The sequence below is a fragment of the Ranitomeya variabilis genome, chromosome 1, assembly GCF_051348905.1.
Source record: "Ranitomeya variabilis isolate aRanVar5 chromosome 1, aRanVar5.hap1, whole genome shotgun sequence".
Lineage (NCBI taxonomy): Eukaryota > Metazoa > Chordata > Amphibia > Anura > Dendrobatidae > Ranitomeya > Ranitomeya variabilis.
The window spans coordinates 907,546,767-907,568,278 of record NC_135232.1 but is presented as its reverse complement, the minus strand read 5'-3'; the positions used below and the strand labels follow the sequence as shown (position 1 = coordinate 907,568,278).

Sequence of the window (21,512 nt, the reverse complement as noted above, 5' to 3'; positions counted from 1 at the left end):
ATTCAAACACAAAAGTCTCTTTTAATGTGTTTCTTCACAGCATTAAAGTCCAATTCACATAAATGCATATAACTTCAGTGGATATTATCAGTGACCAGTTTACACCAGTTCAAAGCAACACATATCACATGGCTTTAGATTTGCGGTCCCTAAACAGGCCAGACTTCCCTTGTCCAGTTTCCCTGGGCGACCGCACGCCATCTCACAGTCTCTATACGTAACCATACACACAGCCTCATATGTTGCAGACACTACACACGCCAGCCCTCCTCTGACTAGTTCTCGTGGGTGTTCTGCATCGCTGTATCACCGTCTCTTTACAGACTCTTTACTCACACAGTGGTACACAGTTCAGGATATCCTCCGGATAGCAGCCGGGCACCATATCCACCGGTTTGCAATCGTTGCACATGCTAGTCCTCTTTCGGGCACAGGACATCCACCTCCGGGTACAGGACTGTCCACATCCGACTCCTTCGGGCACAGGACATCCACCTCCGGGCACAGGCTGTCCACATCCGACACCAGTACCAAGGACGACTTGCATCTCTGTGTACGCTGCGGGTGCCAGGCTATTCAGCTGCCCTGGGTGCTGGCTCTGCTGGCCTGTGCCACCATGCACTCTGCAGACCAGCACACACCAGACTGACACTGATGTGCACCTCACACACCTGACACATCCATACCCCTTACTGCAGGGTTTTTAAACACACAGACCTGTGGCCTTCAGCCACATGGAAATCCCGGACCGGAAATCCGTGACTCTCATGCACAACTATGGACTTCATCCGTCTGCATGCACATTCTGGGGAGAACAAACAGCGCCCCCTCGCTGTATCAGAGGCCACACCCTCACATATCCTCCCCCCGTTCATACCTGTGGGGTTGAACACTTGTTACCCCATATGGGCGCAAGATAATAAGGCATCCATATGACCCTGTGACATCCCCGCCCAAAACGTTTTCAGTTTCTCCTGCCAATACCTCTAGGGGGAGCCTATCGGGATTACACTCTGACCCTAATTTGGCGACCCCTATGGCAGGTATCTCAATATTTTCAGGTTCTACGCCCAAAACAGTACATAAACACATTCTCTGCTGCAACTGCAGCGCCTCTAGCTGCTGCTGCCAGAACTGTGGCTCCTGCTGCGCAGACTTCGTGGACCTGCCGATCCACAGCGAATCTTCGTAACCCCACCGAGTTACCGCCAGAAGTCTTCAATCTTCATGGCAACGCCGAGCCACAGCAAGACAGTCTTGAGAAGAAAAAACAAATTTCCAGCCGACTTTACACAATGCTATGCAGCACGCTTTGGGGTATGCCTCAGTTCACACTGCCCGCATTCTCCACCATGTGTAAGGCTGCAGTAGCATCGCACGCAGTGAAGAAGCAGTGACCCACAAATTCAAACACAAAAGTCTCTTTTAATGTGTTTCTTCACAGAATTAAAGTCCAATTCACATAAATGCATATAACTTCAGCAGATATTATCAGTGACCAGTTTACACCAGTTCAAAGCTATACATATCACATGGCTTTAGATTTGCGGTCCCTAAGCAGGCCAGACTTCTCTTGTCCGGTTTCCCTGGGTGACCGCACGCCATCTCACAGTCTCTATATGTCTCCATACACACAGCCTCATATGTTGCAGACACTACACATGCCAGCCCTCCTCTGACTAGTTCTCGTGGGTGTCCTGCATCGCTGTATCAGTCTCTTTACAGACTCTTTACTCACAGAGTAACAGTTGTACACAGTTCAGGATATTCTCCGGATAGCAGCCAGGCACCATATCCACCGGTTTGCAATTGTTGCACATGCTAGTCCTCTTTCGGGCACAGGACATCCACCTCCGGGCACAGGACTGTCCACATCCGAGACCAGTACCATGGACGACTTGCATCTCTGTGTACGCTGCGGGTGCCAGGCTATTCAGCTGCCCTGGGTGCTGGCTCTGCTGGCCTGTGCCACCATGCACTCTGCAGACCAGCACACACCAGACTGACACTGATGTGCACCTCACACACCTGACACATCCATACCCCTTACTGCAGGGTTTTTAAACACACACACAAACCTGTGGCCTTCAGCCACATGGAAAACCCGGACCGGAAATCCGTGACTCTCATGCACACCTATGGACTTCATCCGTCTGCATGCACATTCTGGGGAGAACAAACAGCGCCCCCTAGCTGTATCAGAGGCCACAGCCTCACACCTGTTTGCGCAGGCTGACTGCTATCACTGCGTTTGCTATTTGTGCAGGCTGACTGCTATCACTGTTTCGCTGTTTGTGCAGGCTGACAGCTATCACTGCGTTCGCCGTTTGTGCAGGCTGACTGCCATCACTGCGTTCACCGTTTGTGCAGGCTGACTGCCATCACTGCGTTCACCGTTTGTGCAGGCTGACTGCTATCACTGCGTTCACTGTTTGTGCAGGCTGACTGCCATCACTGCGTTCACCGTTTGTGCAGGCTGACTGCTATCACTGCGTTCACTGTTTGTGCAGACTGACTGCCATCACTGCGTTCACCGTTTGTGCAGGCTGACTGCCATCACTGCGTTCACCGTTTGTGCAGGCTGACTGCTATCACTGCGTTCACCCTTTGTGCAGGCTGACTGCCATCACTGCGTTCACCGTTTGTGCAGGCTGACAGCCATCACTGCGTTGACCGTTTGCGCAGGCTGACTGCCATCACTGCGTTCACTGTTTGTGCAGGCTGACTGCCATAACTGCGTTCACCGTTTGTGCAGGCTGACTGCTATCACTGCGTTCACTGTTTGTGCAGGCTGACTGCCATCACTGCGTTCACCGTTTGTGCAGGCTGACTGCTATCACTGCGTTCACTGTTTGTGCAGACTGACTGCCATCACTGCGTTCACCGTTTGTGCAGGCTGACTGCCATCACTGCGTTCACCGTTTGTGCAGGCTGACTGCTATCACTGCGTTCACCGTTTGTGCAGACTGACTGCCATCACTGCGTTCACCGTTTGTGCAGGCTGACTGCCATCACTGCGTTCACCGTTTGTGCAGGCTGACTGCCATCACTGCGTTCACCGTTTGTGCAGGCTGACAGCCATCACTGCGTTGACCGTTTGCGCAGGCTGACTGCCATCACTGCGTTCACTGTTTGTGCAGGCTGACTGCCATAACTGCGTTCACCGTTTGTGCAGGCTGACTGCTATCACTGCGTTCACTGTTTGTGCAGGCTGACTGCCATCACTGCGTTCACCGTTTGTGCAGGCTGACTGCTATCACTGCGTTCACCGTTTGTGCAGACTGACTGCCATCACTGCGTTCACCGTTTGTGCAGGCTGACTGCCATCACTGCGTTCACCGTTTGTGCAGGCTGACTGCTATCACTGCGTTCACCGTTTGTGCAGGCTGACTGCCATCACTGCGTTCACCGTTTGTGCAGGCTGACTGCTATCACTGCGTTCACCGTTTGTGCAGGCTGACTGCCATCACTGCGTTCACCGTTTGTGCAGGCTGACAGCCATCACTGCGTTGACCGTTTGCGCAGGCTGACTGCCATCACTGCGTTCACTGTTTGTGCAGGCTGACTGCCATCACTGCGTTCACTGTTTGTGCAGGCTGACTGCTATCACTGCGTTCACCGTTTGTGCAGGCTGACTGCCATCACTGCGTTCACCGTTTGTGCAGGCTGACAGCCATCACTGCGTTGACCGTTTGCGCAGGCTGACTGCCATCACTGCGTTCACTGTTTGTGCAGGCTGACTGCCATAACTGCGTTCACCGTTTGTGCAGGCTGACTGCTATCACTGCATTTACTGTTTGTTTAGGCTGACTGCTATCACTGAGTTCACCGTTTGTGCAGGCTGACTGCCATCACTGTATGCATTTATACACAAACAGAACTTCTTGTTCTGTCGTTGCCCCATCTTCTTACCACTTGCTGCATGATGTCAGGTTCTAAGATGTTACCTGCTCCCTGTGCCCCCTCTGCTGTGCAGTGCCTGTGTCAGCATAGAAGGCAGCCAGTACTTAGTACAGAGGCCATCTTAGGGTGTGTGTCCACGTTCAGGATTGCATCAGGATTTTTCATCAGTATTTGTAAGCCAAAACCAGGAGTGGGTGATAAATGCAGAAGTGGTGCATATGTTTCTATTATACTTTTCCTCTAATTGTTCCACTCCTGGTTTTGGCTTACAAATACTGATGAAAAATCCTGACCAAATCCTGATGCAATCCTGAACGTGGACACATACCCTTAGAATTTGAGCTAAGGGGGGGGAGACGGTCCTGTGTCCTGACCTCGTGGGCTACTGAGAATGACGCGGCTGTCCAGATTCGGTCCGGGGGCCTTGAGTTTGACTCCTCTGTGGCATTTGGGATGTAAGGGGGTTTGGGTGCCCCATGTGTATCACCTTGTTCCCACGTATTAAAGGGAACCTGTCACTATATATATGCAGTCTGCTCTGTGGGCAGCGCAGTATTGAGTATGAAAAGTTCTGCAGAAGGATATATGGGAAAACATTCAGTAAAACTTGCACGATATCAATAGAAATCCCTGGTGCTTTGCACGAGTCCAGTGGGCGGTTCTTTCACCCGATTCACAGCTATGTGCCCAATTATACAGGGAAGACTATCAATCATAGAGTAGGACCGCCCACTGGACTCATACACGCTAAAAGGGAGCTGAATGAATAGAATACAGGTTATAGTGAAACTTCCCCACAACCGTGCCCAGCACTCCTCTCCTCCTGCTGTATACCACCCAGCTGCAGCGCAGAGGCCATTCTCACCGGACAGGCGGCAACTGGAGGCTTCCTACCTATGAGCGCTCGGCGCCAGCACGGTACACAGGCCCGTGTACCTACTACACACCCCGTCCTATAAGAGTGCGGCCCTTCCTGAAATACTCTGCTTATTGTAAGGTGTAGGAGCCCGCAGTGTCCGCCATGTCACTACCGCCAGCACTGAGCGGCTGTGCGGGGCTGTACACTGCCCTCAGTGCCCTGACCGTCCTCTGACGTCACCGACCACTGTGTACAATGCCTCTCACTACACACGTGTCCCCTCTGCGCCTCCGTAGCCTCCTCCGGCCTCAGTACGGTGGCTGCAGCGCAGAGTGGGCGTGGCCGGCAGTGACTCCTGCACTCGGCTCCTTCCTGCCCTCCTTCCTTTCTCTTCCGGTGACGGCGGCACCAGGTATGGCCGCTGTTCAATGTTCGCCGCCGAGCTGAATCCTTCTCCATCCTGCTCTGGGTTGTATTAGATATGTCGGCTGAGAGCGCTGAGGTGGAGGGCGGACATGTTGGTCCTTGGGCATCGTTATATTAGTGATGTTTGTGCAGCTCCGAGCAGTAGCGGCGGTGAGGGATCTATCGTGGATCCGGCCTCCATAGTTTGTGTGTGACGTGTCCCGGGCCATGGCTCCCTCTATGCCTTGGATATAGTGCTGTGTGCCCTAGTTATACCCGTGTGCCGGGCTCTGTAGTGTGTGTGCGCTAGTTATACCCGTGTGCCGGGCTCTGTAGTGTGTGTGCCCTAGTTATACCCGTGTGCTGGGCTCTGTAGTGTGTGTGCCCTAGTTATACCCGTGTGCCGGGCTCTGTAGTGTGTGTGCCCTAGTTATACCCGTGTGCTGGGCTCTGTAGTGTGTGTGCGCTAGTTATACCCGTGTGCCGGGCTCTGTAGTGTGTGTGCCCTAGTTATACCCGTGTGCCGGGCTCTGTAGTGCTGTGTGCCCTAGTTATACCCGTGTGCCGGGCTCTGTAGTGCTGTGTGCGCTAGTTATACCCGTGTGCCGGGCTCTGTAGTGCTGTGTGCCCTAGTTATACCCGTGTGCCGGGCTCTGTAGTGCTGTGTGCCCTAGTTATACCCATGTGCCGGGCTCTGTAGTGCTGTGTGCCCTAGTTATACCCGTGTGCTGGGCTCTGTAGTGCTGTGTGCCCTAGTTATACCCGTGTGCCGGGCTCTGTAGTGCTGTGTGCCCTAGTTATACCCGTGTGCCGGGCTCTGTAGTGCTGTGTGCCCTAGTTATACCCATGTGCCGGGCTCTGTAGTGCTGTGTGCCCTAGTTATACCCGTGTGCTGGGCTCTGTAGTGCTGTGTGCCCTAGTTATACCCGTGTGCCGGGCTCTGTAGTGCTGTGTGCCCTAGTTATACCCGTGTGCCGGGCTCTGTAGTGCTGTGCCCTAGTTATACCCGTGTGCCGGGCTCTGTAGTGCTGTGTGCCCTAGTTATACCCATGTGCCGGGCTCTGTAGTGCTGTGTGCCCTAGTTATACCCGTGTGCTGGGCTCTGTAGTGCTGTGTGCCCTAGTTATACCCGTGTGCCGGGCTCTGTAGTGCTGTGCCCTAGTTATACCCGTGTGCCGGGCTCTGTAGTGCTGTGTGCCCTAGTTATACCCATGTGCCGGGCTCTGTAGTGCTGTGTGCCCTAGTTATACCCGTGTGCTGGGCTCTGTAGTGCTGTGTGCCCTAGTTATACCCGTGTGCCGGGCTCTGTAGTGCTGTGTGCCCTAGTTATACCCGTGTGCTGGGCTCTGTAGTGCTGTGCCCTAGTTATACCCGTGTGCCGGGCTCTGTAGTGCTGTGTGCCCTAGTTATACCCGTGTGCTGGGCTCTGTAGTGCTGTGTGCTAGTTATACCCGTGTGCCGGGCTCTGTAGTGCTGTGTGCCCTAGTTATACCCGTGTGCTGGGCTCTGTAGTGCTGTGTGCCCTAGTTATACCCGTGTGCCGGGCTCTGTAGTGCTGTGTGCCCTAGTTATACCCGTGTGCTGGGCTCTGTAGTGCTGTGTGCTAGTTATACCCGTGTGCTGGGCTCTGTAGTGCTGTGTGCCCTAGTTATACCCGTGTGCTGGGCTCTGTAGTGCTGTGTGCCCTAGTTATACCCGTGTGCCGGGCTCTGTAGTACTGTGTGCGCTAGTTATACCCGTGTGCCGGGCTCTGTAGTGCTGTGTGCCCTAGTTATACCCGTGTGCCGGGCTCTGTAGTGCTGTGCCCTAGTTATACCCGTGTGCCGGGCTCTGTAGTGCTGTGTGCCCTAGTTATACCCATGTGCTGGGCTCTGTAGTGCTGTGTGCCCTAGTTATACCCGTGTGCCGGGCTCTGTAGTGTGTGTGCGCTAGTTATACCCGTGTACCAGGCTGTGTGCCCTAGTTATACCCGTGTGCCGGGCTCTGTAGTGCTGTGTGCCCTAGTTATACCCGTGTGCCGGGCTCTGTAGTGCTGTGTGCCCTAGTTATACCCGTGTGCCGGGCTCTGTAGTGCTGTGTGCCCTAGTTATACCCGTGTGCCGGGCTCTGTAGTGCTGTGTGCCCTAGTTATACCCATGTGCTGGGCTCTGTAGTGCTGTGTGCCCTAGTTATACCCGTGTGCCGGGCTCTGTAGTGTGTGTGCGCTAGTTATACCCGTGTACCAGGCTGTGTGCCCTAGTTATACCCGTGTGCCGGGCTCTGTAGTGCTGTGTGCCCTAGTTATACCCGTGTGCTGGCTCTGTAGTGCTGTGTGCCCTGGTTATACACGTGTGCCGGGCTCTGTAGTGCTGTGCCCTAGTTATACCCGTGTGCCGGGCTCTGTAGTACTGTGTGCACTAGTTATAGCCGTGTGCTGGGCTCTGTAGTACTGTGTGCACTAGTTATACCCATGTGCCGGGCTCTGTGTGCCCTAGTTATACCCGTGTGCTGGGCTCTGTAGTGCTGTGTGCCCTAGTTATACCCGTGTGCCGGGCTCTGTAGTGCTGTGCCCTAGTTATACCCGTGTGCTGGGCTCTGTAGTGCTGTGTGCCCTAGTTATACCCGTGTGCCGGGCTCTGTAGTACTGTGTGCGCTAGTTATACCCGTGTGCTGGGCTTTGTAGTGCTGTGTGCACTAGTTATACCCGTGTGCCGGGCTCTGTAGTGCTGTGTGCCCTAGTTATACCCATGTGCCGGGCTCTGTAGTGCTGTGTGCCCTAGTTATACCCATGTGCCGGGCTCTGTAGTGCTGTGTGCCCTAGTTATACCCATGTGCCGGGCTCTGTAGTGCTGTGTGCCCTAGTTATACCCGTGTGCTGGGCTCTGTAGTGCTGTGTGCCCTAGTTATACCCATGTGCCGGGCTCTGTAGTGCTGTGTGCCCTAGTTATACCCACGTTCCTGTGTTGCTGTGTGTATCTGTTGTCCCTGGGTGCTGCATGCCCTCGTTGTGCTCACGTTCCGCAGAAAATAACTGAGCTTTTACTTCTCCTCTTAGGGGTCCAGCATGGTCTCTCCACCGCTTCTCCAGTAGCAGTGACATCATGTCATCAATGCTTAATCCAGTCACTGTGCCTAGCTTATGTAGGTGGCACAAGCTTTCAAGGCCAGTGATGGGAAGCAGTGGTGACGTCACATGAACAGTGCTGCACCCAATCAACACTCCCCTACTCAGCGGTTCGTGCCATCTACATCAGCGGGGTACAATGATTGGTTGCTGTGCTTCAGTTGTGACCTGATTAATGCAGACAAGAGAGGAAACTGAGCCCAGTTTTTTTATCACTGTGGGCATTTAATGTTTAAAAAGTGGTCACAAGTTTAAAATGGCAATATGTCACCCCATTAAATTAATTTTCAGAGTGGCAATCGCATATGAGCGATTACCGGACAATTGCTTGAACCGGCACAAAGGTGTGTAAATGACACTCTATTAGGATTTGGCATGATTCAGCACCTGCCAATAATGAACACTGTTTTGGAAAATCTTTTTAACCACTATAGAGGGTTTATCAGATAAAATGATTGCTTTGGGTCAGTCGCCTCTATGGAGAAGGAAAATATTTCAGCAGTGCTTGACCTGTCCCTTTTCCCTTGTAGATCTTAAAGAATGGTTCAACGCCTGACATACCGTCGTAGGCTGTCCTACAACACAGCCTCCAACAAGACCCGGCTGTAAGTATTTTACGGAATACCCTGTAATCAATCATTTCTAGATCATGTGTTTATGGACTTTATGGATGGTCTTGTTCCTAGGTCTCGAACACCAGGAAACAGAATTGTTTATCTGTACACCAAGAAAGTTGGCAAAGCCCCCAAATCGGCATGTGGCATCTGCCCTGGAAGACTTCGTGGTGTAAGTGTCCACATATATTTAATAATCGATATTACTGAGGGTAAAATGTGTTAATCGCTGAGATGTCTCGATTCAATACTGGTCATGAAAGTAAGGTGGTGGTGTGACACTTGTCACCCATTGATAGACTTGGGGACTGAGAGCTGAAGGATGGCGCCTGAATCGGCAGAGCATGCACACTTGCCATTACCAATGCATCCATTAATTTCTGCTATTATTAAAGGCTTATGCTCTTTTCATGTCCAATAGTGCAGAAGAGAGAGTCAAAGATTGTCTCAGAGCCTTCTCTAACTGGCCAGTGTCTACGGAACAATTTGTCATTTTTTTCCATCAGAAATTCACTTACTGTCACAGTAACATGTTTTTTTTTTTTACAATGTGCTTGTCTGTCAATTCCTGTTTTGTGCCAGTTTATGTGATGAAACCTGCCTCTACCATGGCAAGAACATGCTATGAATGTAGAAGTGCACTAGTGCTGTAAATCTGCTGCATCGCGTATGTGTCATAGAATCACATTCTAAGGGTATGTTCCCACGATCAGGAATCAGCAGCGCTTTGAACGCAGCACATGTCCGCTGCGTCCAAAGCGCTGTCAACTTCTGAACGCAGGTGATTCCACATGTGTTCATTGAACCATGCAGATTCACAGTGTAAAATACATTGTATGGGTGAGTCTACGCAAAATAAATTGACATGCTGCGGTCTAGAGAGACGAGCCACATGTCTGTCTCCGCGGGTGAGCCGCGGGCATCGGTGCACGCATAGTGGGCATGGGATTTCTTGAAATCCCATCTACTATGCTGTAACATCTGGATGCTGCTGGTTGGGCGCTGCGGATGTACACAGCGTCCAAACCACAGCGTTTACTGACTGTGCGAACATACCCCAACAAGCAGATGGGCCGATGATTGTTATATATACATGGTTCATTTACTATATGCAGTGTAGCTACAATGGTTGAGTGCCCCTCACACTAGCTGCTACTGGCCACCCGAGCAGGCTCTTACCGGCCATATTTATTTAATTGTAAGATTGTAATAATTAGACATGTTTCCTTTTCTTCAGATCCGAGCAGTTAGACCCAAAGTGCTCATGAGGCTTTCAAAGACCAAAAAACACGTCAGCAGAGCATATGGTGGTTCTATGTGCGCAAAATGCGTCCGTGACAGGTAAGGTTGTATGACACTATAATATTGTCAGTAAGGCTGCTCTTTGTAAAGAACACTTTAACCCCTTAGTGACAGTCAATTTTGTGCTTAATGACCAAGACAATTTTTACAATTCTGATCACTGTCACTTCATGAGGTTACAGCTCTGGAACGCTTCAACGGATCCCACTGATTCTGAGACTGTGTTTTCGTGACATATTGTACTTCATGTTAGCAGTAAAATTTCTTCGATATGACTTGCGTTTATTTATGAAAAATCTGAAACTTGGAGAAAAATTTGCAATTTTCTAACTTAATTTTATATAAATTAGCAGAAAATTGATCGCAACGTTCTGAGCATGCCCTGAATTCTGGCCTTTTTTTGGGGGGGGCTTTTTTTTCACTAGATTGTGATTAGTATTTTGAATCCTCTATCCACATGTATTGGGTCAGTTACTGTTTTGTGCACCTGTTACATTTAGTGGGTTAGTGATAGGTGGTCACTTAACTGGAAAATCTGCTGTACATTGATATAGAATTATTTGGGGCACTTGTAATGGGAAGAAATTTTTTTGGGGGGTATATGGGATTCCGGAATGACCATGTTAAAAGTTGTGTGTAACACACACATATATTACAAGTACACCTGCGTTCTGCCTGGTGGTGAGCATGGATTGTAACTGATCTGTGAGACCACTGGCCAGAATAACATATTCTAATATTCTCAAATTTACTTTAATAAAATCACTTCAGAAAGAAGAATCAGTCGGTAGTATTCTAGAGAAATCTCTCTCCAAAGTTTTTCTTACTCCACCTGCGATCGGCACCATGTAGGTTCACATATCAGGAAAAAAAAACCCAAAAAGATAAATAAGGTCTGATAGGTATAGAACCAAAAGAAAAAACAGAACCTCTCAAATATAGATTTTATTAACTAAAAAAAAAAAATATATATATATATATCTCCTCCAGTCTATATAGCCATATCTGAGTGGATCAATTCAGGGTTGGGTTAATCACATATCTTCAGGTATTTATGATGAACAATATGTCTAGGGGAGAGAGCATGATTCTCAGTTTCCCTACCTAGCAGCGAGGGTTGGCACCCTATGAGGAGTGGGGGCGCCACTACATCTCCACGTAGGCTCACCCTGCCTGACCCTGAAGGGGATCCCTCAACAAGCCAGCACCCGTTAAAGTGTTTAAGTGCAGTACAAAATTTCTGAAACCTGACACTATAATTTCCCTTAAAGAAATTACTATGTAAGTGCCCGTTATTTAATATATGTTAATCAATATGTGCTTGCCTCCTAGGTATGTTTTTAAATAGATGAATCCCTCTAATAGTCATATAGATTGTTCCAGATGAACAAAGAATATATTTACTGGGATCCAGCCAACTCTATTTTGTACTAGGACAGATAGTAATAGATCAGATAAGGTCACATACAGCAATGTTGTCCATAAAGATCGATACAGTATGAGAGTAGTAAACTAAATAACACACATGTGACTCTTTAGTGGGCGCTCACATGCAGGTAATAGATACGTAATGAGCTCGAGTTATCCATAGTGATGGACATAACCAGTGAGTACTAACTTAAAGGGAACCTGTCACTCCCCCCCTGAAAATAGCCGGCGCCTGCGCTCTTTTTTCCTGCCTGGTGCAGGCGCAGTGAGCGCTGCGCTGCCCGTCTGTCCTCATATGCAGTCTCGGTGACTGCGCCTGTGCGGCCGCCCTGCCTGTGAATCCCAGCCCCGCAGTGACTTATGATTTATTCACATTGCGGGGCTGGGATTCACAGGCAGGGCGGCTACGCAGGCAGGGGGGAAATGCCTGCCTCCTTGACTGAAGACCAGGTATCTCTGACAAATTAAAAAAACGGATTATTTCTCTAGTTACAGCACCCAGAACTAAAAGAGCCACCTTGTCAGAATGCAGCATTACTGCTGCACTAGGTGGCTCTTTTAGTTTGAAACGACTTGGGGGGGGGGGTGACAGGTTCCCTTCAATAAAGCCTGGGTGACCCTCTCTTCAATGGGCACTCACGCAGATAACAAATAAGCGGTAACGCGAGGTTTCAAATGTAACACATAAGGGGTTATCATTAGAGTTGAGCGAATTTGATCAGGTCCCTGCTTATTCTGCAAGCTATAGCACTTACCGAATAAGCTGCAGAGGGAACCCGGCTTCCTGGATCACGCCGGCCAATCAGCATTGCAGCCGCATGTGTCGCTGCTGTGTGACTGTCACAACACATGCATGGAGAACCTGTGTATTGGGTTCTCCATGCATGTGCTGTGACACAGCCGCGACACAGGCAGCTGCGGTGCTGATCGGCTGATGCGATCCAGGAAGCCGGGTTCCCTCTGCAGCTTGTTCGGTAAGTGCTATAGCTTGCCAAATATGCCCTGACCCTATCAAATTTGCTCAACTCTAGTTATAATAAATCCCTGATACAGACTGTGATGGTACCATCATTAGAGGCAGGTTTCAATTCTATAAACAGGATTAAACCTATGGTACGTATAGGATTCATACATGATGTTTGAGAACAATCATTCATGTCACTTGAAGCAGAGTACTTATCTTGAAGTACCATATGTTCCAAAATACTTGGCACGTTATTTGGCCAATTCATGCTTTCCCAGCCGCCCCTGCAAGGCGATCTTCTTATGCTGGGAACCTAACCTAATGTGACTCCTCTCATGGGCTGATAGCCTACATTTACATGGGTAGGTAGGATCCTGCTGTCAAACTGCCACGGGCCGTTTGTTAGTTATGTATGGAGATGGCTACTCTTAGTAAGCACCTGTTCACAGTGATTGATGGTCAGTCTTATGATATTTGTATACATAGGCTCTCTGACTGAGCACTCTGCCTCTGGTGGTTTTAATCACAGCAGGGTCCTACCTTCCCATATAAATGTAGTCTACCGCCCAAGAGATGAATCGCATTAGGATAGGTACCCAGCAGCGAGTATCATCTTATCATGGCTGCTGGGCATGTGTGAATTGGCCAAATTATGCTCTAAGTATCATCGCTTTTTTTCTTATCTAGAGCAGTAATGGAATTCAAATTTCATCTAGTGCATAGCGCAGCAGAGTGCTACTTTATTTGTTAGCCTGACCCCATATCTATTCAGCTACATTCACCCAAAGAAAGTGTGGGGGAGGGGGCACCAGCATTTTTGGTGATTAAATCTTACTTTATTAAACATTTACTGTAGACCACACATGTAACCAACACCTAAATACCTTGGAAAGAAAACGCAAAAATGCTGAAAAATGGGCATTTTGACTGCAGAAGAAAACGCTGCGTGTGAATTGGGGATATATTTCTTGCACTGTATTGAGGAATTTGCCTCACAGTTTACTAGTCTTGGTAAATCTTCCCCTCTTAAGTGCCCGGATGTTTTTGTTTGTGTGTATGTCGATTTATATTAAGCTGTATATCATATGCGATGGCTATAAAAGAAGCTTTTTCTTCTTTCTTTGCAGAATTAAGCGGGCATTCCTCATTGAGGAGCAGAAGATTGTTGTCAAAGTACTGAAGGCTCAAGCACAGAGCCAGAAGGCAAAATAACATCCCGTTTATTGATCACATCGAAATAAATGTTTCTCTTGTAGCTCGTTCTTGTCAGTGCTTTCTTCTGCCTCTTCTAGTTACAGCCCTGTGCAGCACATTGGGGGGTCCGGCTTACAGTCCAAAACACATGAATGCTGCTGTTAGTGGGGACCGCACACACACTTTTCAGCTAATCTTACAGCACTCCTAGGTTTGTTGTGGTGTAACTTTAATTTTACATACACCACTTATGTAAAATGTCAGCCACTGAAGGAAGCATGCACACACCTGTGCACTAATTTTTGGCATACAGGTGAGAGATGAACATGCACACGGGCCTACTATAAGGATCTTTACAGAAGATTGCTGCCTCTGTATTGGTTTATAAAGTTACTTTAGATATGTTTAGAAGATGCCTTATAGTTTAATACAACTATATAGTAAGAAAGTGACATGGTTGAATTGTAGACTGATACTGGCATAACAAAGAAAAACGTGGTCTTGGATAAATGGGATTCTTTTTTCAGAAATGACTATTAAGATTGAAGAAGGGTGGCCACTCTGGGGTTGGATTGGACTAATATTTCATTATAAAGGTAAGAAGCCAGTGTATTCTTAAAGGTCACGCTATACCATCTGACTGGATTATTGAGCTCTGCTCCAGAATAATGACCCAAAGCATGGCAAAGCTTTGTTTCACATGAAGAGAAGGGATTGCTGACCGTTGGGTACGTCCCTCTGTACCCTAAAGCGTGAAGATATCATTCAGCAACATAATCGGTAGAGTTGAGCAAAAAGACTCATGACTCTGGTCTAATCACGTCAGTCCAGAGCCACCTTACTTACGGCATCACAGTGACCTCTTCTGATTACTAGGCCCTATGCAATGTGGTGACTTTTGCAATTTTTTAAGCTATAGTGTCATGTCTTTAAAGGGGGTTTCCATTACTAGGACAAACCTGTCTTAAACAAAATGGATATTCAAAATGGATAATTCGATATAATAAAGCCTATACTCTCCTCCCGTGTCAGCGTCGTTCCCACGGTGTCTGCACTCGCTGTTTTTGGGGCTGTGATGTGTTGACAGGTTACCTCGGCGCCCAATCGGCACTGGCGTCACTGTCTGCTTTCGTATGAAGTGAACAGGGCTGTAGCTCATACTGGGTTTCCTCTTCATGTTCGGTTTCTGTGAAGGTGGAGACTTGATGCTAGTTCTGATTGGTCCCTGGGCATCACTTGTCAGTCTACCGCACGAGAGTCCCGGTACCGCGAGTGCCGACACCACTGGAACGGAGCTGGCATGATAAGTGAATATAGGCTATTTTATCTGGGCCATAGATTTAGTTTAAGAAGGGGTTGCCTTGAGTAGTGGACAAACCCTTTAAGCTGCAACCATACCCATACATTGTGGCTGCGGTAACAGCTTTTATTCTGGCATTCTGAAATCGCAGCAGAAAAAGCTAATTTAATCAGAATAAGTCAATTTAAATTTCATTGTAAAGACAATATAAATGAGATCTTCTGCAACGTGGCCATGGCATCTCTGCGTTTATTGGAAGTGTACATAACCATATTAAGTTTGTACACTTAGTTTTGTTGTTTTTTTTATTTTTTTTTTTTAAATTCTCATTTTTCTTCTTGCCTGCGACCGCACCCACTTGAGAGAGGGGACCCGCCCATCGGAGCAGGAATCCTACAGATAAAAAGGGTGGTCCCCCTCGCCTCCTCAGTTGGTTACCTGGGCCTTTTGCAGCCGCCTGTGTGGTTTCCATGGGAGCGGCAGGGTCTGTGGCACCAGAAGCAGCACCAGAGAAGCCCTGCCTGTCATACTCCCACCTCGTCTGGCGATGGACGGCGTGAGGCCAGGGTCTGGGGAAGGCCGCCCTGGCTCACATGGAGCGTGGTGTGCGATTGGCACTCATCCTAGGGGGGGCAGGGTGCGGGCATCAGCCTCCCTGCTCCTTTGTAGGGCCATACGTTCGGGTTTGGGTCCCGTGCATGCGCAATGGCCAGTTAGCGTTCCTGACCAGGAAGCGATCAAGATTCACATCCGGGGAGACTTTCTCAGCGTGGAGAGGAGTGGTATGTATAAAATCCAGTGGTGTCTGCTGCTGGTGTGCACACAAGATGTCTCCAGGAGATTCCGAGATGCACCCCCAGGTGGTGGAAGTGTAGGTCCACAGCAAGTCTAAGGGTACGTGTCCGCGTTCAGGAAACGCTGCGTAGAGCCGCAGCGTCAAACACCCAGTGTCCAGATGTTACAGCATAGTGGAGGGGATTTTATGAAATCCCGTCTCCACTATGCGTGGTAACACGCATCCGGCAGCCCTGCGATTCCGGACATGCGGCGCGTCTTTTTAGAACGCAGCATGTCTGTTTACCTTGCGGCGGCCCCTCAAGGTAAAACACAGGGCCCTATGTGTGGGGTGCGATGATTTCAGATGTGTGCAATGAACACATCCGGCATCATCGCGTCTCCAGAAGGGGGCTGAGCGAGTTTGCCACTCGGTCCAAACCGCCGGCCATCCTGAATGTGGACATGTACCCTAAGAGCAGCAGTGGGCGCTCCCGTGAGGGCGACTCCACTGAAAAGTTTGTACAGAGCAAGAAATCTGTGCCGTCTACTACCCCTGCTGTGCCTCTGCCGCCAGAACCGGTACCACATTGACAAGCTTCACTGGATGAGTGTTACATGATTCTGCCTACTAAGCTGATTGCCCCTTCTTTCTGTACACTCCTTTTAGGCTAAAAAAAAAAAGGCAGAAAAACTATGAACACAAAGAATGTGTCTTGTTTTCGCGGCCCCTTCTTGACACCTCTATTAAGACAGTGTCAGAGGTGTATCGGCCAGACTTTAGAGGAGGAATCATTCCTCAGGTCCACTGATATACGAGTAATGATAAGGGAAGTGCTCCAGACCCTTAAATGCTCGGATAAACCTAAAAAACATAAGGCCGGAGCAAGAAATGTTACCCCTCCCTCTAGCTCTTCTTCCTCTAGTGACCAAGTTAGGTCTGCTAGTTCTTCTCATTCAACATCTTCATCGGATGAAGAAGGATGATCCTGTTTTCCCATAGAGCGCATTCATAACCTGGTAAAATCCGTTAGAAATACTATGGGGATTACAGATGCAAAAGAGGCCAGATCTACCCAGGACATCATGTTTGCAGGGCTCTCACAAAAAAGCCTTTCCAGTCATCACAGTGGTGAAAGATTTGATCAGGAAGAAGTGGGACAAACGGGGACAGTGAGGGTTCCTTCCACATCTTTCAAGAGGAGGTATCCCTTTGAAGATTTGGCAATCTGGTCCAAAGTTCCCAAGATGGACGCTGCAGTGGCATCAACTTCAAAATGTTCTGCCCTATCAGTAGCAGACTGGGGTTCTATCTGACCCTCTAGACCGCAAGGCATAGACACTTCTCAAAAGATCATGGGAATCCTGTACTGGAGCCTTTAGACCGGCTACATCTGGCACGTGTACAGCAAGGTCAATGTTGATCTGGGTCGATCAGTTAGAAGAGCAGATCAGGAAAGTAGTTTCTAGAGAGAAGCTGCTGTCCTCTATCCTGTTGACCAAGGGAGCTACAGCATATCTAGCTGATGCTTCGGCAGACTCCCTACGCCTGGCATCCAGATCAGCCGGTCTCGCAAATTCTGCTCGCCGTGCCTTACGGATGGAAGGGTGATGAGCAGTCAAAATCTAAGTTGTGCGCAATTCCATGCCAGGGTAAGTACCTGTTTGGCAAGGTGCTCAATGAGCACTTAACCAATTTGTTCTATCCTACAGGAGGGCCTTCAAAAAGCGGCCGTTCGGTAAAAGGAGGTCCTATAGAGACCAGGATCGCTGGATTAAAGTAACACTTGGGTATTTTCTATCATATAGACCCCTCAAAGTGACTTCAAATGTGATGTGGTCCCTAAAAAAAAAAAAAAGTGTTGTAAAAATGAGAAATTGCTGGTCAACTTTTAACCCTTATAACTCCTTAACAAAAATTAAAAAAAAAGTTCCAAAATTGTGCAGATGTAAAGTAGACATGTGGGAAATGTTACTTATTAAGTATTTTGTGTGACATAACTCTGTGATTTAAGGGCATAAAAATTCAAAGTTGGAAAATTGCAAAATTTTCAACATTTTCCTCAAATTTCCATTTTTTCCCACAAATAAACGCAGGTAATATCAAAGAAATGTTACCACTAACATGAAGTACAATATGTCACGAGAAAACAATGTCAAAATCACTGGGATCCGTTGAAGCGTTCCAGAGTTATAACCTCATAAAGGGACAGTGGTTAAAATTGTAAAAATTGGCCCTGTCATTAACGTGCAAACCACCCTTGGGGGTAAAGGCGTTAAAGGTTCAGATATCAGCTTAGGGAGTCCTATATAGTTATAATATTGCCAGTGATAGATGGGTTTCACGGTTTATTACAGCGTGTGATAGCGACCTTGTACACACTGCTCGTTTACCTCACTGGGACCTGAACCTGGTCCTTGATGCTCTGACAGGTTATCCATTTGAACCTTTAAAGTCTGCTTTTTTAAAATGCATATCGTTAAAGACTGCTCTGTTAGTCACATTAACGTCAGCCAGAAGAGTTGGTGACATACAAGCTTTATATATTGATCCTCCATTTCTTTTAGTTTTTTCTGATAGGATAGTACTGAAACCAGACTCTTCCTACATCCCTAAGGTAGCTGCTAGCTTTCACAGAAGTCAGGAGATTTTTCTTCTCTCCTTTTTTGCTAACCCTTCTACTCCTGAGGAAGTGAGGTTCCACACGTTAGATGTGAGGAGAGCTGTCCTACATTATATAGACAGAACTCATCCCTGGGGGCAGAGTAGGGCTCTGTTTGTTTCCTTTCAGGGCCGCACGAAAGGGTTTGGAGTGAGGGTACTGTCACACAGTGGCACTTTTGTCGCTACGACGGTACGATCCGTGACGTTCCAGCGATATCCATACGATATCGCTGTGTCTGACACGCAGCAGCGATCAGGGATCCTGCTGAGAATCGTACGTCGTAGCAGATCGTTTGGAACTTTCTTTCGTCGCTGGATCTCCCGCTGTCATCGTTGGATCGGTGTGTGTGACACCGATCCAACGATGCGTTCGCTTGTAACCAGGGTAAACATCGGGTTACTAAGCGCAGGGCCGCGCTTAGTAACCCGATGTTTACCCTGGTTACCATCGTAAAAGTAAAAAACAAAACAAACAGTACATACTCACATTCCGGTGTCCGTCAGGTCCCTCGCAGTCTGCTTCCTGCTCTGACTGACTGCCGTAAAGTAAGAGCAGAGCACAGCGGTGACGTTCCTATGGGCAGTTCCCCTCTCTCAATTGGGTGCTGTTGTGGACTCCATAAAACACAATTACCGGTAAGGCTACTTTCACACTAGCGTCGGTACCGGGCCGTCACATACTGTGCAAGCGTCGCACAACAGGGGCAGCGGATGCTGTTTTTCCACGCATCCGCTGCCCCATTGTGAGGTGTGGGGAGGTGGGGGCGGAGTTCCGGCCACGCATGCGTGGTCGGAAATGGCGGACTGTTGGCACAAAAAAAACCGTTACATGTAACGTTTTTTGCTGCCGGCGGTCCGCCACAACACGACGCAACCGTCGCAAGATGGTTGCGACGTGTGTCAATACGTCGCAATGCGTCGCTAATGTTAGTCTATGGGGAAAAAACGCATCCTGCAGACAACTTTGCAGGATGCGTTTTTTTTTTTTAGGGACCACATCACATTTGAAGTCATTTTGAGGGGTCTATATGATAGAAAATAACCAAGTGTGACACCATTCTAAAAACTGCACCCCTCAAGGTGCTCAAAACCACATTCAACAAGTTTACTAACCCTTTACGTGCTTCACAGGAACTGAAACAATGTGGAAGGCAAAAATGAACATTTAACTTTTTTTTGCAAACATTTTACTTCAGAAGCATTTTTTTTTATTTTCACAAGTGTAAAAACAGAAACTTAACCATAAATGTTGTTGTGCAATTTCTCCTGATACCCCATATGTGGGGGTAAACCATTGTTTGGGCGCACCGCAGAGCTTGGAAGAGAAGGAGCGCCGTTTGACTTTTTCAATGCAGAATTGGCTGGAATTGAGATCGGATGCCATGTCACGTTTAGAGAGCCCCTGATGTGCCTAAACAGTGGAAACCCCCCACAAGTGACACTATTTTGGAAACTAGACCCCTTAAGGAACTTATCTAGATGTGTGGTGAGCACTTTGAGCCCCCAAGTGCTACACAGAAGTTTATAAAGTAGAGCCGTGAAAATAAAAAGTCGCATTTTTTCTACAAAAATGATCTTTTTGCCCCCAAATTTTTATTTTCACAAGGGTAACAGGAGAAATTAGACCACAAAAGTTGTTGTGCAATTTCTCCTGAGTACGTCGATACCCCATATGTGGGGGTAAACCACTGTTTGGGCGCACTGCAGAGCTTGGAAGAGGAGTGCCGTTTTACTTTTTCAATGTAGAATTGGCTGGAATTGAGATCGGACACCATGTCGCGTTTGGAGAGCCCCTGATGTGCCTAAACAGTGGGAACCCCCCACAAGTGACCCCATTTTGGAAACTAGACCACTTAAGGAACTTATCTAGATGTGTGGTGAGTCCATTAAACCCCCAAGTGCTTCACAGAAATAAAGTAGAGCCGTGAAAATAAAAAATCCTTTTTTTTCCTCAAAAATGATTTTTTAGCCTGCAATTTTTTATTTTCTCAAGGGTAACAGGAGAAATTGGACCCCAAAATGTATTGTGCAATTTATGCTGAGTAGGCTGATACCCCATATGTTGGGGTAAACCACTGTTTGGTCGCATGGCAGAGCTCGGAAGGGAAGGAGCGCCGTTTTGGAATGCAGACTTTGATAGAATGGTCTGCGGGCGTTATGTTGCGTTTGCAGAGCCCCTGATGTACCTAAACAGTAGAAACCCCCCACAAGTGACCCCATTTTGGAAACTAGACCCCCAAAGGAACTTATCTAGATGTGTGGTGAGAACTTTGAATGCCCAACTGCTTCACAGAAGTTTATAATGCAGAGTCGTGAAAATAAAAAATATTTTTTTTTCCACAAAAAATATTTTTTAGCCCCCAAGTTTTTATTTTCACAAGGGTACAAGAGAAATTGGACCCCAATAGTTGTTGTCCAATTTGTCCTGAGTACACTGATACCCCATGTGTGGGGGGGGACCACTGTTTGGGTGCACGGCAGAGCTCAGAAGGGAAGGAACGCCATTTTGGAATGCAGACTTTGATAGAATGGTCTGCGGGCATTATGTTGCGTTTGCAGAGACCCTGATGTACCTAAACAGCAGAAACCCCCCACAAGTGACCACATTTTGGAAACTAGAGCCCCAAAGGAACTTATCTAGATGTGTGGTGAGAACTTTGAATGCCCAAGTGCTTCACAGATGTTTATAATGCAGAGTTGTGAAAATAAAAAATATTTTTTTTTTCCACAAAAAAGATTATTTAGCCACCAAGTTTTTATTTTCACAAGGGTAACAGGAGAAATTGGACCACAAAAGTTGTTGTCCAATTTATCCCGAGTACGCTGATGCCCCATATGTGGGGGTAAACCACTGTTTGGGTGCACGGCAGAGCTCGGAAGGGAGGGAGCACCATTTGACTTTTTGAGCACAAAATTGGCTGTGGCGTTTAGAGACCCCCTGATGTACCTAAACAGTGGAAACCCCCCAAATCTAACTCCAACCCTAACCCCAACACACCCC

General features: G+C 48.1%; 1 protein-coding gene across 2 annotated transcripts; it reads left to right on the top strand.

The window, feature by feature from the left end:
- Nucleotides 1-5,042: 5,042 nt before the first annotated feature.
- RPL34 (ribosomal protein L34) lies at nt 5,043-13,833 on the top strand. Of its 2 annotated transcripts, none has more exons than XM_077278995.1 (5): nt 5,043-5,174; nt 8,801-8,875; nt 8,957-9,056; nt 10,122-10,225; nt 13,706-13,833. In XM_077278995.1, exons 2-5 carry the CDS (start codon nt 8,811-8,813, stop codon nt 13,788-13,790), a joined length of 354 nt encoding a protein of 117 aa, XP_077135110.1. In that variant the 5' UTR covers nt 5,043-5,174; nt 8,801-8,810; the 3' UTR covers nt 13,791-13,833. The 2 variants fall into 2 exon arrangements, with proteins under 2 accessions (XP_077135110.1, XP_077135111.1); XM_077278996.1 differs by lacking the exon at nt 5,043-5,174 and adding an exon at nt 5,177-5,338.
- Nucleotides 13,834-21,512: the final 7,679 nt, after the last annotated feature.